This window comes from Phyllobates terribilis, unplaced genomic scaffold (assembly GCF_046119375.1).
Source record: "Phyllobates terribilis strain yellow unplaced genomic scaffold, ASM4611937v1 Scaffold_4__5_contigs__length_816908805, whole genome shotgun sequence".
Taxonomy (NCBI): Eukaryota; Metazoa; Chordata; class Amphibia; order Anura; family Dendrobatidae; genus Phyllobates; species Phyllobates terribilis.
In genome coordinates this window covers 744,496,015-744,515,699 of record NW_027362764.1, presented here as the reverse complement: position 1 = coordinate 744,515,699, position 19,685 = coordinate 744,496,015, and the positions used below count along the sequence as shown (strand labels likewise).

General features: G+C 41.0%; 1 protein-coding gene across 1 annotated transcript in view; it reads left to right on the top strand.

Annotated features, from left to right (window-relative positions):
- Positions 1-2,052: 2,052 nt before the first annotated feature.
- The window catches only part of SNTB1 (syntrophin beta 1), a 237,643-nt gene continuing 220,010 nt past the window's right edge, over positions 2,053-19,685 (top strand). The window contains exon 1 of the mRNA XM_073679833.1: positions 2,053-2,817. Within this exon, the coding sequence (XP_073535934.1) occupies positions 2,313-2,817 (505 nt within the window). The 5' untranslated portion in view covers positions 2,053-2,312. The remainder of the gene's footprint in view (positions 2,818-19,685) is intronic.

The following is a 19,685-nucleotide window of genomic DNA, read 5'->3' as shown; positions in this document are numbered from 1 at the left end:
TAAGGGAGCTTTTTAAAGTAGGATGAGCCAAATTCATTAAAAGGCATCCACCACCTTACTAATATCGGTGCATCTTCTCTATGGCCTCGCAGAAATATTATTCCAGTCAGTGACTGGAGTAACATTTCTAGCATGAGTTACGGCACTAAAGTGGTGTAACTTTTCAAAAATTAGACGAGCAGGCACCACACCACCAGTCCTGCCCATTCTCCGCTCATGCCAGGACTGGTGTGAAAATAAATATGAAGGTTCTACACATACTGTAAATGTGTGCAACAAGTGATTATTCTTCACCTATAGTGGAACTGTTCTATTATATTAGGAATTAACAAACATAATAATTCTCTAAAATGCACTTAAAGACGACCTATCACCAGGTCAAAAGTCTCCAGTTTCTCTTTCCATTATATTCCTTCTGTTCTCCTGAGTATTACACTTTTTTCTTTTTATAAATCCGCCATACGGTTCCAGAGATATGGACTTAATCTAGTGCTGTTTTTTATGGTTTGTACGAAGAGGGCGTAGCCCACAGAAGCCTAAAGACACGCCCCCAGAAAATATGAGCCACACCCTCTTAGTAGAGACTATAAAAATTAGCACTAAATAAAAAGGTCCATATCTCTGGCACTGTATGGTGGATTTAAAAAAAGAAAAAAGTGGAATACTCTGGGTAACGGTGGGGGGCATAATAAGAGGAAACCCTGGACACTTTTCACCTGGTGACATGTCACCTTTAAATGCATTTTAGAAACTTATTATGTGTCCTAATCCTTAAAGAAGCCCTCCTCCTCCTCCCGTCAAAGTTTTTATCTTTTGTATATCGCAGTCATCATATTATATTGCACTTTGTACTTACAATTGTTCATTTTGCCTTTCTACCCAGCTAATTCTTCTCTTTTCTTTGCTCTATGTAGAAACAGTAATTCTCATTTATCATTCCCCTCTTCACCTCCTGACCCAGCTGCTTCCTCCTCCCCCCTGCCATAGACTTTTGCAGTGACTTATGACTCATACAGGGAAAATTGACCTCCTGTTTCTACCTAGAGCTTAGAAGGATTCAGCTAGCCAGTTTTTAATCATGTGATGTCAGAGACCTGATGGAAAAGAGAAGAAATTAGCTGGGTAGAAAGGCAAAATGAGCACTTGTAAGAACACAGTGCTGTATTATATAGATGTATATGCTGTATAAGAGGATAAAAAGTACACAGTGCTATATAATATGATGATTGTATTATATTAAGAGGATAAACATTTTGATAGGAGCGCTTCTTTCATATAATAGAGCAGTATAATATGACTGTAATATGTGAAGTCTTAATTATTACAATGATATTATACTGCTCTATTATATTAAAGAAGCACTCCCTCTTATTAAGAGGATAAACATTTTGATGGGAGGAGTGCTACTTTAATATAATAGATCAGCATAATATGATGATCAATTAATGAATATATTGCAATCATCACATTATACTGCTATTATAATATACATATTATAGTGCTCTATTATATTTAAAAAAAAATACTCCCTCTTAATAATTAAAAGGATACAAATTTTGATGGGAGTGCTTTTTCAATATAATAGTCGAGCAGTATAATATGATGATTGTGATATATTAAGTCTTATTACAATCATCCCTATTATACTGTCATGACAATATACATATTATACTGCTCTTTAATATTTATGAAGCACTCCCTCTTAATAATTAAGAGGAGAAACATTTTGATGGGAGTGCTTTTTCTATATAATAGAGCAGTTTCAGTATAGAATCAGTTTCTATCACTTGTTGCACACATTTATGTATAGATAGTAATCTCCATGGGAGTGCTTCTTTATACATAGAGCAGTTTCACTATAGAATCAGTTTGTATCAGTTGTTGCACACATTTATGTATATAACCTCCTTGGATACATTGTAGAAAGTAAAAAAAAAAAAAAAAGTTTACAAATAAGTTGCAGGGTTGTAATACCCAGAGCGCCCACTAGATGCCGCTCTCTCGCAGTGTTGTTATGTCGCTGGCTGCATTGTTGCATCAGGAGGACGCGTCCCCTATTAACCCCGCGCTGCCCGGGCGGCCACCTTGCGCTTCGGGTGATGCCTGGCTCCCACCTTCCCTGCCCACTGCACCGAGCAGATGATTCGGTGCATTGTCTGCTCTGCTTTGTTTGCTCAGCTCTTCTCGGGTTTCCCAGCTCATTGCTCCACCCCGCTGGGGATCAGGAGACTGAAAGCCATTAGTTGGCACTAAAACTATTTCCCAGTGTGTGAACTGGGAGTAAAGTCCTGGAGGTGGACGATGCGCCCAGCATGGCTGTAGCTGCAGCAGCGCCGGGCGGCAGGAGGCAGGGGGCCGGCTGGCTGGAGGTCCTGGTCAGGGAGCACTGGCACAAAGTTGGGGTGAACTTGTCTGAGGACTCCCTGGTGCTGAGCAGTGAGGACATCAGCTCCAATGGCATCACCAATGGCTCCTACAGAAGCCCCCCAGAGCAGGAGCCCGGCAGCCCCAGGGGGGTGAGGTCTGCACTCACTGACCTGCCCGAGCAAGTGCCGGAGGCCATAGCCAACAAGAAGAGGGCAGTGAAGGTGGTGAAGCAGGAGCTGGGGGGGCTGGGCATCAGCATCAAGGGGGGCAAGGAGAACAAGATGCCAATCCTCATCAGCAAGATCTTCAAGGCGCTGGCAGCGGACCTGACTCAGTCCCTGTACGTTGGAGATGCCATCTTATCTGTCAATGGGGTGGACCTGAGGGATGCCACTCATGATGAGGCTGTGCAGGCTCTGAAGAAGGCTGGCAGGGAGGTGGTCCTGGAGGGTAAGTGCTGGAGGGCGCCTCCGACAGGTGCAATGGACTCTGGAGAAGACTCAGTACAGTTCTCCATTCAAAGATGTTCTGCAGCAGCTTTAGCTTTAGAGTACTGATCCTTTACTAGTATAGTGTAACTAGGTCATGTATAGATATTTACTATTATAAGCTGCATAAGCTATGCTGTAGACCTACTTACTTAGAACTATCAGTACTGCACTCAAAGATGTTCTGCAGCAGCTTTAGCTTCAGAGCACTGATCCTTTACTAGTATAGGAGTAAGTAGGTCGTATATGCATAGGTATTACACTATTACAGGCTTTATATGCTGGGCTGTAGACCTACTTAACTAGAACTGTCTGCTTTTAAAGATGTTCTGCAGCAGCTGTTTAGTAGGAATGATTGCTTATGCTGACTGTGACCGGAGTGTGTACTTGCTGAGCTTACACCATTACAGGCTGCAGACAATCACTACTTTAACCACAGTGGATGATAATTGACACTTCACTATTCCATTCAAAGATGTTCTGCAGCAGCTGCTGACTCATAAGTGTTTTTACATGCCTAGTTTGTAGTTACTGCTTTCCATTTTTGTTAGTTGTACATCACTTCTTGCAGTCTGAACTATGACAACTGACAGTTCTATACTGAAAGATGTTCTGCAGCAGCTGCGGCGTGGCACATTTTGCCGGCTATTTGTGGCTCTTGCATCACTTGTTGGTGTGTATAACTTTATAGGCAATAACGGATTTTGGATAAAATATCGCTAAATGGTCGGCTGTGCAGGAATCACACTGTCATTGCTTTATAAAGATGTTCTGCAGCAGCTGTGACGTGGCACATTTCACCAGATATTTGTGGCTCTTGGGCGTATAAGTTTAAGAGTAGATAATGGATTTTGAGTGAACGCTCTCTATATGGTATGGTCTGCTGTGTAAGAATCATTGTCATTGCTTTCAAAGATGTTCTGCAGCAGCTGCTAGTCTGTATGAGATCACATGTGGGCTGAAATTACCGTATGTCACTGCGAGTTAGGAAAATGCTGTCAAGACAAAATGTGAAGACTCAGCTGTGACTGTAGACGAGCGGAGTATCCCACCCCTCAGGGAGCTGAGCTACGAGGCGCTGTTTGATGGATTCTGCTGATTTAAAATTCAAAAGTATCCAGTTTTTGTCCTTATTTTATTCCCACTGTTCCCTCCGTGGATTCCGTTGTTTTTTTTTTTTTTTTTAAATCCGCCTTATGGTTCCAGAGATATGCGACTTTTTAACTTTTATGGCCTTTACCAAAGGGGTGGCGCTCAAAAGGTAATAATGCAGAGCAGTCAAAAGACACCCCCCCCTAGGAAATCCTGTGAGCTCCACCCCCTTGGAATGATCTTATAAATTATTACTTAATAAAAAGGTCCTTACTTCTGGAACCATATGGCGTATTTAAAAAAAGGGGCACTCAAGGGAGCAGTGGGGATAAAATAAGAGCAAACAATGGTCAGTTTTATCTTCGTGACAGGTCTCCTTTAAATCACCTCATGCTACAATAACTGTATGGATTAAAGGGATTGTCCACTCTCGCACAACCCATTCTCAATTGCCATATTCCCCTGTGTAAAATAACAACAGCCTATTTTCCACTCCCGTACCGGCGCCCGGTCTCCCGGGTGTCTCTCTGTAACTTTATGTCATGTGAGCCCTGCCGTCAATCAGCATCTTCTTCAGTCTCCCTTTCTTTGGACATATCTGACATTCGGAGGAAGTCAGAGAGCAGCGGCACTTTTCACTTCTTCTGGGTGGCAGTTTTGTCCAAAGGAAGTGATATAATAGGCCGCTGATTGGCTGTGGGATGAAATAACAACATCACGCGAGACACCCAGGAAACCAGGCGCCGGCGCAGTTGGAACTGTGTCGGGCGGCACTGGAGTTGAGTATAGGCTGTTATTATTTTGGAAGAATGTGGCAGTTGAGAAGGGGTTGTGTCGCGCCCAAGTGGGCCTTACTGTTTGGGGACAGTATATGTATCACAGTGGCTGGCCCAGGGCGGACAGTGCACAAAAGGGGTAGCGATTACTAATAAAGTTCAGAGAACTTTGTAACGCCACCTGGTGGAAGGTGAAGGTGTTTGCATGTAGTGAGGGCCTCTTGTGGAGAAATCCGTCCGTGCACCCTTCTGGGTTCTGTGGCACCATGCACAGCAGGGCGCCACAGTTGTCTGTGTAGAGGACAACCCCTTTAAGTAGTTCAAGTGAGTTAGAGACATAATGTGGAGGAATATACATGGTGTATGCGACCATTTCTAGGGTGTTCAGGGGTGTTATCAAGCTAAGCAGGGGAGGGGCTTAAGGAGGTGAGATTTACCATAAATGTTGAGGGATATGTAGAGGGGCATCCCGAAGTTGCCCACCGCAGTCAGTGATGGCATATGGCAAGGATCACCACCATTTTTAGAGGTTGGACAACTTGCCATGGCTCTATTTTCTAGGAAGCCCAAATGCAAATAAGAACTCCAGAAACAAACTAAAACTTACCCGTAATATTTAGAAGCACATGGTGGTATTATTTGGGAACTGAATGGTAGTACTATATGGGAATTATCATGTGAGATTATGGACATTATTTTTATTAAAAGGAAATTAAATAGCCGTATTATGTGAACGTTTTAATATATCGGAATTATATGGCAGTATTATGGGGGGGGTTTTAGAACATAAGTGAAATAAATGGCGGTATTATGTGAACTTTTTAATATATGGGAATTATATGGCGGCATTATGTTTATTTTTTTTAACATGTGGGAATTATATGGCGGTATTATGCAAACTTTTGAATGTATGGGAATTATATGGCTTCACTATGTTCATTTTTTGACATATAGGAATTAAATGGCGGTATTATTTGAACTGTTATATATGGGAATTATATGGCGGCATTATGTTTATTTTTTTAACAAATGGGAATTAATGGTGGTATTATGTGATCTTTTGAATGTATAGGAATTATATGGCTAATGGCGGTATTATGTTTGTTTTTTAACACATGGGAAGTAAATGGCGGCATTGTGTACATTTTTTAACATATGTGAATTATATAGCGCCGTTATATGAACTTTTTAATGTAGTATTGTGTGGATGCCGGTGGTAGTGTGTGGGCTGTATATGGCAAAATTTTCTTAGCTCGCTATTGTGGCATTATGTGAGATTAAATTAAAAGAAGTTTGTTTTAGCAGGCAGGAGGAAGGCCTACTTTGTTTGTTATCTAATGAATATTAGGGAATTGTTTTTGTGAATTCAGAAGAATTGGATCAGGGACCATTTACTCTTAGAAAGTAGAACCCTGATGTTCTCGGGAACTTTATTTTTTTTTTACTCTTCCCATTTTATCCTTGGCATTTTTTGAGTGTTTCCCTGGATTGAGCCGAGTTGATGCAGTGTGGGGCAGGCCGCAGCTTGTTGGTTCCCCGCCATTGTAGCATGTGTAGCGTGTTCTGCCAGTCGGCTCACTCCCATGTAGTGGGAAGCCTGCAGAACGGCCAGCTCTCATGGATCTCAGCATTTACCTCCAGTCTCTGAACTTGGAAGTGTAGCTTACCTTTGAAGTTCTTTCATCTGCCATTGACATATTTTAACTTTTGGAGAATATTTTGGGAATATTCTTTAAATTAGGTTTGGGGCCACTAACCCACCAAAATGTCATTATACAGCTGGGAATTGGGCATTTCAAACATGCCCATGTCAAAACCGGGCATTTCAGGGTTGGGTAATAAAGAGATTCTTACATTATCAGGAGCCATCCAGGAACCGAATCCAACAACAGCAGGCACATGAGCAAGTCACAGATGAAACCGAGGACAGTCCATCTCACTTCTCTGCGCATGCGCCTGCTGCCAATGGATTTTGTCTCTTGGGTAATATCCATTTATTACCTAATGCCAAAACGGCATAAAAAATACTTTTTTAAATCAAATTTTTATTATAAACCTATTTTGTATTTTTAATATTTTTTTTTCCTACGTTTTGTGGTTTTCCATATAAAAATCCTAAAGAGCTTTAACACTGGTCACTAAATTGCACAAATGTTATAAAATTGGACATTACCTGGGGAATGTTCTGTAGTTTCACATCCCAAAATCAGTCCAAATGTGACTCTGTAGCTGAAACCATACTCTTGAAGGGGAACTTCACCTAAATTCTTATTTTAACCTGAGTAGCTCCTCCAATTGCCGCTGCTCCCTTGATTCTGGAACAGTTTTTATTTTTCTTCTGTGCCCCTCCATTCCAAAGTTATGCTCCCTCATAATGAAGATGCAAATTTTCCCTTCAACGGAGTGTACACCACAGAAGTTCTCTGTGGGCGTGGCTTTGTTTTGATTGGCCAGCATCAGAGAAGCAAAAGCAAACACCCACAGAGAACTTTGTTGAATGGAATATTTACACCTTTATTGTCGGGGGACATAACTTGGGAACAGAGGGGCACAGAAGAAAAAGAAAAACTGTTTCAGAATCAGTGGAACAGCGCCAATTACAGGAGGGACTCAGTTTAAATAATAAAAAAAAATCAGTGTAAAGTCCTCTTTAAAGAACTTTTACACTGAGACCTTTTTGGTTGTGATTGGAGACTGGTACTAGGAGCATAACTATAGTGGGTCCTCCAAGCCCAGTGGCCTGAGGAAGACCAAAAGATGTCTCTATCCAATATAAGGAGACTAGTACTAGAACTGGGGCCCAGTAGTATCTAAAAGGGTTTGTAAATGCCAAGCACAACATGGCAGCTATATTCCAGTGCCACACACCTGTGCTTGTATCAGCTCAGGTCCTTTGAAGTTAATGGGGCTCAGCTGTAATACCACTCCCGACCAATAGAAGAATGTGGCGCTGTTTTCGGCATAAAACAAGCTGTGTTTTTCTAATCCGGTGCAACCCCTTTAAGTAAGTTCATAACAAGCTGAGTTTAGGAGTACAACTTTTTACAAGCATCCTTCTTTTGAACTCGTGTTCCCCTCCCTCTTGCAATTATTTGCAAAAATTCCGTAGGGTGTTAAATTCAATATAATATGAAGACATTTTACTCTGTGCAAGAGTCACTGAGGAATGTTATCAATTCTCCAAACAATTTCCTTTTTCTGCAGAGCAGGGGATTCTTAGGTGAATACCAGGACAATTATCACCTGCACTGGTGGAAGAGGGATATTTTCTGTTAATAGAACTTTATGATTTTCTGCTCAATTATTTACAAACTTTAATGAGTTTTCTGCTTCCACATTAAACTCTGAAAAATTTACTAAAATTTCCGCTGATTCCTGCACTATTTTATTTCCCCATACATTAAAATCAAGAAAACGTTGACGTTGGTCCCACTGGAATATGGCACAACTGTGCAGAGTAATATGTCTATCACTTTGAAGTCACATAGTACAAGATGGAGTCCAGGGAATGTTGCTTTGGGAATCTTGTTCGTTGCTTAAAGGGTTTCTCTACTTTTAGCAAAGTGGAGCCCAAAACGCTGGAAGATATGTAGAATAACGAAATCAGTTGTTACTCACCCTCCCCCGCTCTAGTACTGCTGCTCCGATATCTGTGGTTTGGCTGCAGCAGTGATGTCACCTCGACAGCCTATATCACCACTGCAGCCAATCACTGAGCTCAGCAGCTCGTGCCATCTACATTACCAGAGTGTTGATGGATGTGGTTATCATGCGGTCACCACTGCAAACAAACCATAGATATCGGAGCAACGGTGGAGTGGAGCAGGGAGAATAGCAGCTGGCTTTGATATTTTAAATGCCTGACAGCTTTTGGGGTCCACTTAGCTGATAGTGGAAAACCCAAAAACCTCAAAACAAGTGAGACATCGGCATTTAAAAGGTTTCAACATGGTGGCCGTCAGTTCTGAAAGTTATCATCACTCCTACCCCCTCGTGCAACGTGATTCAGAGGTGCTGATGGGTTGCTTTGGCAGCCGGAAGCCTACGAACTCCCCCCCGTGTCTGCTAGGTTAGTAAGATATTGGCAATTTTTCAATGCACCATAATACTAAAGTATTGCAGTGTATTAAATAATGTGATCGGGTGGTGATTGCAGGTTAAAGTCCTGTTTCAAGACTAAATGTAAAAAAAAAAAAAAAAATATTTGAAAACAAAAAATATAAAAGTTTATATCACAGCCCCACGAAATCTAAAAAATAAATAAATAAACATATCTGGTATCCAATCTGTCAAAAGTCAGATCTATCAGAGTATAAAATTATTTAAACCTATACGTTAAATGGAAAAAAAAAGAAATAAAAACGCTAGAATTGCCATATTTCAGTTGCTGATTCCCCCCCCCCAAAAAAAAAGTAATTAAAGCGCTTAATATTGTATGTACCCCAAAATAGTATCAATAATAATTAAAGTTTGGCGCACAAAAAAAAATGCAGCTCCATTAATAGAATTTTACTGACCCATTTAATAACAAATAAATAAATAAAATAATAATAATAATCCAAAAAATATATACAGTACAGACCAAAAGTTTGGACACACCTTCTCATTTAAAGATTTTTCTGTATTTTCATGACTATGAAAATTGTACATTCACACTGAAGGCATCAAAACTATGAATTAACACATGTGGAATTATATACTTAACAAAAAAGTGTGAAACAACTGAAAATATGTCTTATATTCTAGGTTCTTCAAAGTAGCCACCTTTTGCTTTGATGACTGCTTTGCACACTCTTGGCATTCTCTTGATGAGCTTCAAGAGGTAGTCACCAGAAATGGTTTTCACTTCACAGGTGTGCCCTGTCAGGTTTAATAAGTGGGATTTCTTGCCTTATAAATGGGGTTCGGACCATCAGTTGTGCTGTGCAGAAGTCTGGTGGATACACAGCTGATAGTCCTACTGAATAGACTGTTAGAATTTGTATTATGGCAAGAAAAAAGCAGCTAAGTAAAGAAAAACGAGTGGCCATCATTACTTTAAGAAATGAAGGTCAGTCACTCCGAAAAATTGGGAAAACTTTGAAAGTGTCCCCAAGTGCAGTTGCAAAAACTATCAAGCTCTACAAAGAAACTGGCTCACATGAGGACCGCCCCAGGAAAGGAAGACCAAGAGTCACCTCTGCTTCTGAGGATAAGTTTATCCGAGTCACCAGCCTCAGAAATCGCAGGTTAACAGCAGCTCAGATTAGAGACCAGGTCAATGCCACACAGAGTTCTAGCAGCAGACACATCTCTACAACAACTGTTAAGAGGAGACTTTGTGCAGCAGGCCTTCATGGTAAAATAGCTGCTAGGAAACCACTGCTAAGGACAGGCAACAAGCAGAAGAGACTTGTTTAGGCTAAAGAACACAAGGAATGGACATTAGACCAGTGGAAATCTGTGCTTTCGTCTGATGAGTCCAAATTTGAGATCTTTGGTTCCAACCACCGTGTCTTTGTGCGATGCAGAAAAGGTGAACGGATGAACTCTACATGCCTGGTTCCCACCGTGAAGCATGGAGGAGGAGGTGTGATGGTGTGGGGGTGCTTTGCTGGTGACACTGTTGGGGATTTATTCAAAACTGAAGGCATACTGAACCAGCATGGCTACCACAGCATCTTGCAGCGGCATGCTATTCCATCCGGTTTGCGTTTAGTTGGACCATCATTTATTTTTCAACAGGATAATGACCCCAAACACACCTCCAGGCTGTTTAAGGGCTATTTGACCAAGAAGGAGAGTGATGGGGTGCTACGCCAGATGACCTGGCCTCCACTGTCACCAGACCTGAACCCAATCGAGATGGTTTGGGGTGAGCTGGACCGCAGAGTGAAGGCAAAAGGGCCAACAAGTGCTAAGCATCTCTGGGAACTCCTTCAAGATTGTTGGAAGACCATTTCCGGTGACTACCTCTTGAAGCTCATCAAGAGAATGCCAAGAGTGTGCAAAGCAGCCATCAAAGCAAAAGGTGGCTACTTTGAAGAACCTAGAATATAAGACATATTTTCAGTTGTTTCACACTTTTTTGTTAAGTATATAATTCCACATGTGTTAATTCATAGTTTTGATGCCTTCAGTGTGAATGTACAATTTTCATAGTCATGAAAATACAGAAAAATCTTTAAATGAGAAGGTGTGTCCAAACTTTTGGTCTGTACTGTAAATATATATATAGAGAGAGAAAAAAACGTATACGTTTGTTATCACCGTAATTCTACCGACCTAGAAAATCACGTCACCAGGATATTTTTACTGCAAAATGAACTTTGTAAAAATAAAACCAGGAAAAAAATGACGGAATCGTGTTGATTTTCACCATATTATTTCACTTTTTTTTCACCATTTTTTAAAACGTTATATGGTAAAATTAATGATGTAATCCAAAACAACAACTCATCTTGCAAAAAATCAAGCCTGTATACTGCTTTGCCAACGAATTTAGGGCTTTTGGAAGAGGGTGCAAGAAAAAAAAAAAAAAAACGAAAAAATCATCCAGTCCTTAAGGAGTAAATGGCAAAAGGCGCTGACTGGAGGTAGAATAACTCTTTTATCAAAATTGTCTAAAGGTAAAACTGTCCATAGCAACCAATCATAGCTCAGCTTTCATTTCTAAAACAGCTCGGGTAGAATGAAAGCTGTGCTGTGATTGGTTGCTGTGGGCAACAATGACAGATTTGTTCTTTAGACTATTTTTATAAATCTGCCCTCATTTTTTCCCACATATGAATTGTTTTATTGCCACTTTTGGGGACAGAAGAGTAGACATATATGCACTAATTTAGCATTATCAGGGCATTTTTAAGGTGCAGGGCTTTAAAGGGGCCTTGTTCCTTTTTTTGGAGTCAGTCTAGTAGTTAGCTATCTAGGGCACCACCAGAGAATTGAATAGCCGGCCCTTTACTAGGGTTTGGGGTACAATCAGCGAAATTAGGAGTATGAATTAGGAATAAGAATGGTAGGGATTGGTGAGAAAGGAATGGAGGGGAGAATGGATTCAGGCGTCCATGAAACACTGTCCATGTACAAACCGGTCTGTACGGACCTGCTGTGGGTCTACAGACACTACTTAGCCTCCTCTATGAGAGGGTACCCAGAAGAAACAAGAATCGCCTTGTGGACGTTGGCAACGCTTGTAGTTCAGGTTGCCGCCGGTAGATGAATGTTCACGAAACCCTTCTGAGTCAATATGGCAGCCTACATTTTTAGAGATGGTTGTTTTTGGCTCCAGTGAGTTGTTCAATATTTTGCCTATTTTGTGATGGCCGATTCACTTTGTGAAGTTAAGGTACAAGGACGTTGCCGTGAGGGAAACACAAGTTCATGAATGGTTTTCCCTTTTAAGAGAGGTGAAATATCAGTTGATGATCAACCTAATTTCGGGAGTCCTTCAACCGGCCATACTGATGAAAATGTCACAAAAATTTCTCAAGCCTTTCTTAAAGGACGCCATCGAGCCATTGAAGAACTGACTGGGATTTCACTGAGTTCCTGTCATGGGCATGGAATGAGTTGCCTCATAACAACCTTTTCTGATGTTTTTTTTCCCAAAAGGAAACAAAACTTCATAGCCGCACGTTGTTCATGTGAATCGGCCATCACAAAGTAGCCGAAAGATTTAACAACTAGTTGAAAAAAATCTAACTGGAACCAAACGCAACCATCACCAACAACATAGGTTTCCGCGAATATCGGCCAAAGCCCTTCAAGTGACCCACCTTCCAGAAGTCCATTCCTGTTTCTTTTGAGTACCTCTTCATGTGCCCATAAGGCTGTCAAGTTCGGGTCAGGAGACCCACGGCCTGTCCCTGCATTGCGGTCCGGGCTCGGACCATGTTTCATTGCCGTCTGAATGATGCCTAAGGGTATGTGCAAACGTTAAAGGGGTTGTCCACTACTTATTATTCCCTCCCCAATGTATCCCCCCGGGCCCCATAAGTGTTTTTGTAATTACCTTCTGTTGCAGTTACTGCCTGTGAGCGGCGCTATCACTGTCCGCTAACAGTCATCACGTGACCCCCGGCTGCAGCCGGCTCTGAGATCTGCTGATGTCACGTCATGATTTCGGATGCAGCCGGGGGTCCCTCTTCTGCGTTCCACCGGTGGATGCTGGGTTGTGGGCGGAGTTACCCCGCACGTCACACCCAGCATCCACCGTGCGCTTTCCATCTCCTCATTCATTGGGAAAGCGTGCGGTGGATGCTGGGTGTGACGCGGGTGGTACCCCCTGCCCACAACCCAGCAGCCACTGCGGGGGCCGCGTCACTGATGTCACGCCTCACTTGACGTGACATCAGTGGCGGGTCACTTGATGCCAGGGAGCGGCCCGCGATAGTGCCGCTCACAGGCAGATACTGCTACAGAAGACACTTATGGGCCCCGGGGGGGATACATTGGGGGCATAATAAAAAGTTGTGGCCAACTTCTTTAAGTATTTGGTGTAGAAATTTCTGCACCATTTTTGCATCTTTGCTGCAATTTTTACTTGTGTTTTTAGTGCAGTTTTTGGTGCAGATTTTTCCCACTCGTTAGTATAGGTAAAATCTGCAGCGAAAACGCGGAAAGAATTGAAATGCTGCAGAGTTAAATGGTTATCTCCTGAATGGTTATTTCCTGAAGAAGTTGGATAACTTCAAAACGCGTTGACTTATTAACCATTCAATAAAAATTGTCTCCTGAACGCCTTCTTCTCCTGAGTCCATCCGTGTGAGTCCGCCAGCAGCACAAGGAAAACCTCTTTGAATCAAAACAAGATTCTATGGGCCCGTGCACATGTCCGATTTTTTTCCTCGGACCACGTCTGTCCAAGGAAAAAAATCGCAGTATGCACGACTGCGCTCGGATGAAATCTGACAGAACGAGGAAGATGGAGGAATGTTCTTTCCATCTTTTTTCCATCTTGTCCTCATCCGAGAAAATCGGATCACACTCTGATCAGAATGTGATTAGCATATTGGACCGATTTTCTCGGCTCAGTAGGGGTTTGCTCTGTCAGCACTTTACCTCTTGTAGCATCTGGAGCTCCATTTCAGTCCCATTGAAGTGAATAGGTGAAAGATGCATCAGCACCCAGAAGCCACTACAAAAGGTGTAGAGCATCAATCCGCCAATCAGCAGCTGCCTCTGGGCAATTAGAAATAAAGTGAAAATTAATTTAAAAAAAAGTTTGAAAAATATTTACCCCCCCCTCCCCATAAATGATTGAATCATTTCCCCTCTAACCCATCCAAAATGAAAAAAAATTAAAAACGAGAAAAAAAAAACATCTAGTCTTGTTGCGTCTATAAATGCCCTGTCACGCAAAATAAAATAGTTTCACCTATAAGATAAATGGAAGAAAAAAGACAGAATTGCCATTTTTTGGATACCCCCTCCTCCCAAAAATTATAATACAATGCAATCAAAATGTCACATATACCCCAGAATGGTATCAGTAAAAAACTACAGCTCACCACGCAAAAAAAAAAAAAAAGTTTGGAATCAGCTGTAATTGCACTGACCTAAAAGATTATGTTTTTACCACACAATGAACGCCGTAAAAACGAAAACCAAAGCACAATGGAGTTTTTTTGCACCATTTCACCCCACTTGGAATTTTTTCTCTCATTTCTTCTCAGTATATTATTAAATGGTAAAATGGATGGTGTCATTCAAATCTACAACTTTTCCCACGCAAAAAAAAAAAAAAAAAAGCCGTCATACTATAGCTATATTTATGGAATGATAACGTTATGGCTGTTGGAAGAATAGGAGGAAAAAAATGAATTCGCCAAAAAAAAAAAACGAAAAATGGATTAAACAAAGTCGCGTAACTTTTCAATGAAGTTACTGCGTATAGAATAGATGTTTTCATTGTTATTCCCATGAGAATTTCTGGTGTAATAGAGCTGATTTTATTCTTTGAATATACACTATATACACTGCCGATTCTGCAAGTTTTCCCACCTACAAATAATGGAGAGGTCTGTAATTTTTATCGTAGGTACACTTCACCTGTGAGAGACAGAATCTAATAAAAAATGCAGAAAATCACATTTTCAATTCCTTATTTTCCCACTGTAGATCTGCAGGTAAACTTACTGCAATACTTGGATGAATGAATGAATGAATGACACATTGAGCTCTGTTTCACCTGTGCTTTTTCAGGGGCTATGATTGCAGTCCATTATTCCGTATGAGGTGCCGTGTAAGAATCATACACCAATAGTCGTTTCATACATTAGCATTGCAGATTAGCGCAGGTTTCCTGTGATCCCGGTACAGTGTTTGCTGCGCTGAAGCCGGTGGCGTGTCTGCGCTTGCACAATGCAGTTTAATCTGTGATGCTGCTTGATAATGGAAGGAATGGTATGCTGAGCATCTGCTTCCCTCCACATTGTGAAACGGCACATTGTATGCAGTCACACTGTCTTTTTATATCATGTCATAGCCTGCCAGTCAGGCCACGCTCATGTATTCTGCATTGTGCTGCCAATCAGGGGGCTCCGCAGAGCATGGCTGCAGTTGAAAGCTCTCCGGCAGGATAGATGGGGTTGTCCACTTTTGGATACAATTTTTTTTTTTGAGGGGGGGGGGGATAAAATAAATTTTTTTCAATTTGGTTTCATTGAAAATTTTGCACCCTTTTGGCTTTTACAGGCTCTTTATTTCCATGCACATTAAAGTGTCGTAGTCTATGGTCTTCTGGGGCAGATACAGACAAAAGAGGGATCCTGTGCAAGAACATTACCTGGGTCCAAGAATAGATCCCTTTATGCATCAGTAACAGAAGCTGCTTGCCGCTTTAGAGGTGGAAGTGGTCCCGCTTACCTAGTGGGCCCCTGGGTGGCTGCACAGGTTGCACCAATGGTCCCTAAAGTCGGCTGTACCTGCTGATATCTACGGGTTCGGCCGATAGGCTGACGGGTATTGGGGCACCGGCGACTGATAGTCGGGGAGATGTCGATCAGACATGACCAATTTCGGACTGATGATGCATTGTTCTTCCTGTGATAAGCCGCTGCCTGACACTTCGGTGGCTTTCTCATAGAGAACACAGGACCGCTCTGCCTCCTGTGTATGGGAGCGTTGGCCGAGAGGGTTGTCAGATGAACGATCAGCTGAAGCATCTTACTGTCCAACAGCCATCTATCTAATGTGGCCGGCCAGCTTTAAAGAATATCCTGTCAGAATGAGCTCACTGATGGACTCCCAGTAAACTCATTCTGCAGCCAGCAATAGACTATACATCACAAAGGCTATCTATAGACACATATGGCCTATGCTAAGGATACACCATAAATGTCTAAGATTAGAATATCCTTTTAAAGAGGTCCTGTCACTTGCCATAAATATGTAATTTTTGACCAACTCTAAATGCCGCTATTCTGCTGAATCCGGCAACAATTTTCTTTTGTTGCTGAAATATGGCCCCCTCTTCCCTGTATGAAAACATAGGGCCCGATTCATCATTTGCATTTCTTTGTTGTTTTTTCCTGCAGCATTTGGTAACTTTTTTACGGGAAAATTCTTCAAAAAAGCGCAAACTGTTTAAGACTATTGCACAAAGTGAAAAATTCTCTTATTATTTTTGTTATTTTTGTCTTTCATTTCTTTGGTAGTTTGTTAACACAGAAAGTTGCATGTGCCGCTGAAATGTTGCAAAATTTGCACAAAAAATTTCAGGCATACATAAAAATACTTTTTTGGGGGAAACTGAAGAAGAAAAATGTTGCTGCTTTTTAAAAAGTTGCAATTCATGAATTAGCTGAAAACATCTGGAAACTCCAAACCTCGCCCACGATGATCAACATTGTAAAAAAAATACAGGTGAACAGGTATAAAAAATATTTTAAAAACGGCGCAAATAAAAACAGGAAAAACACCAAAAGACAGACATAAAAAGTCACAAATGCAACAAAAAATGATCCCGGAGTTTTGTTCTCCACTGGGACGTGGTCCTAAACTTTTCTCTGTAGTAGTCCTACTCTGCATTGTATACTGGTCTATAGGACATGCTCTCTGTATTATATACTGGTCTATAGGACATGCTCTCTGTATTATATACTGGTGTACAGGACATGCTCTCTGTATTATATACTGGTCTATAGGACATGCTCTCTGTATTATATACTGGTGTACAGGACATGCTCTCTGTATTATATACTGGTGTACAGGACATGCTCTCTGTATTATATACTGGTCTATAGGACATGCTCTCTGTATTATATACTGGTCTATAGGACATGCTCTCTGCATTATATACTGGTCTGTAGGACATGCTCTCTGTATTATATACTGGTCTATAGGACATGCTCTCTGTATTATATACTGGTCTATAGGACATGCTCTCTGTATTATATACTGGTGTACAGGACATGCTCTCTGTATTATATACTGGTCTATAGGACATGCTCTCTGTATTATATACTGGTCTATAGGACATGCTCTCTGCATTATATACTGGTCTGTAGGACATGCTCTCTGTATTATATACTGGTGTACAGGACATGCTCTCTGCATTATATACTGGTCTGTAGGACATGCTCTCTGTATTATATACTGGTCTGTAGGACATGCTCTCTGTATTATATACTGGTCTATAGGACATGCTCTCTGTATTATATACTGGTCTGTAGGACATGCTCTCTGTATTATATACTGGTCTATAGGACATGCTCTCTGTATTATATACTGGTCTGTAGGACATGCTCTCTGTATTATATACTGGTCTGTAGGACATGCTCTCTGCATTATATACTGGTCTATAGGACATGCTCTCTGCATTATATACTGGTCTGTAGGACATGCTCTCTGTATTATATACTGGTGTACAGGACATGCTCTCTGTATTATATACTGGTCTGTAGGACATGCTCTCTGTATTATATACTGGTCTATAGGACATGCTCTCTGTATTATATACTGGTCTGTAGGACATGCTCTCTGTATTATATACTGGTCTATAGGACATGCTCTCTGTATTATATACTGGTCTGTAGGACATGCTCTCTGTATTATATACTGGTCTGTAGGACATGCTCTCTGCATTGTATACTGGTCTATAGGACATGCTCTCTGCATTATATACTGGTCTGTAGGACATGCTCTCTGTATTATATACTGGTGTACAGGACATGCTCTCTGTATTATATACTGGTCTGTAGGACATGCTCTCTGTATTATATACTGGTCTATAGGACATGCTCTCTGTATTATATACTGATCTATAGGACATGCTCTCTGTATTATATACTGATCTATAGGACATGCTCTCTGTATTATATACTGATCTATAGGACATGCTCACTATTGTGTCCTGGTCTATAGGACATGCTCTCTGTATTATATACTGATCTATAGGACATGCTCTCTGTATTATATACTGGTCTATAGGACATGCTCTCTGTATTATATACTGGTCTATAGGACATGCTCTCTGTATTATATACTGGTCTATAGGACATGCTCACTATTGTGTCCTGGTCTATAGGACATGCTCTCTGTATTATATACTGGTGTACAGGACATGCTCTCTGTATTATATACTGGTCTGTAGGACATGCTTTCTGTATTATATACTGGTCTGTAGGACATGCTCTCTGTATTATATACTGGTCTATAGGACATGCTCTCTGTATTATATACTGGTCTATAGGACATGCTCTCTGTATTATATACTGGTCTATAGGACATGCTCACTATTGTGTCCTGGTCTATAGGACATGCTCTCTGTATTATATACTGGTCTGTAGGACATGCTCTCTGTATTATATACTGGTCTGTAGGACATGCTCTCTGTATTATATACTGGTCTATAGGACATGCTCTCTGTATTATATACTGGTCTATAGGACATGCTCTCTGCATTATATACTGGTCTGTAGGACATGCTCTCTGTATTATATACTGGTGTACAGGACATGCTCTCTGTATTATATACTGGTCTGTAGGACATGCTCTCTGTATTATATACTGGTCTATAGGACATGCTCTCTGTATTATATACTGGTCTGTAGGACATGCTCTCTGTATTATATACTGGTCTATAGGACATGCTCTCTGTATTATATACTGGTCTGTAGGACATGCTCTCTGTATTATATACTGGTCTGTAGGACATGCTCTCTGCATTATATACTGGTCTATAGGACATGCTCTCTGCATTATATACTGGTCTGTAGGACATGCTCTCTGTATTATATACTGGTGTACAGGACATGCTCTCTGTATTATATACTGGTCTGTAGGACATGCTCTCTGTATTATATACTGGTCTATAGGACATGCTCTCTGTATTATATACTGGTCTGTAGGACATGCTCTCTGTATTATATACTGGTCTATAGGACATGCTCTCTGTATTATATACTGGTCTGTAGGACATGCTCTCTGTATTATATACTGGTCTGTAGGACATGCTCTCTGCATTGTATACTGGTCTATAGGACATGCTCTCTGCATTATATACTGGTCTGTAGGACATGCTCTCTGTATTATATACTGGTGTACAGGACATGCTCTCTGTATTATATACTGGTCTGTAGGACATGCTCTCTGTATTATATACTGGTCTATAGGACATGCTCTCTGTATTATATACTGATCTATAGGACATGCTCTCTGTATTATATACTGATCTATAGGACATGCTCTCTGTATTATATACTGATCTATAGGACATGCTCACTATTGTGTCCTGGTCTATAGGACATGCTCTCTGTATTATATACTGATCTATAGGACATGCTCTCTGTATTATATACTGGTCTATAGGACATGCTCTCTGTATTATATACTGGTCTATAGGACATGCTCTCTGTATTATATACTGGTCTATAGGACATGCTCACTATTGTGTCCTGGTCTATAGGACATGCTCTCTGTATTATATACTGGTGTACAGGACATGCTCTCTGTATTATATACTGGTCTGTAGGACATG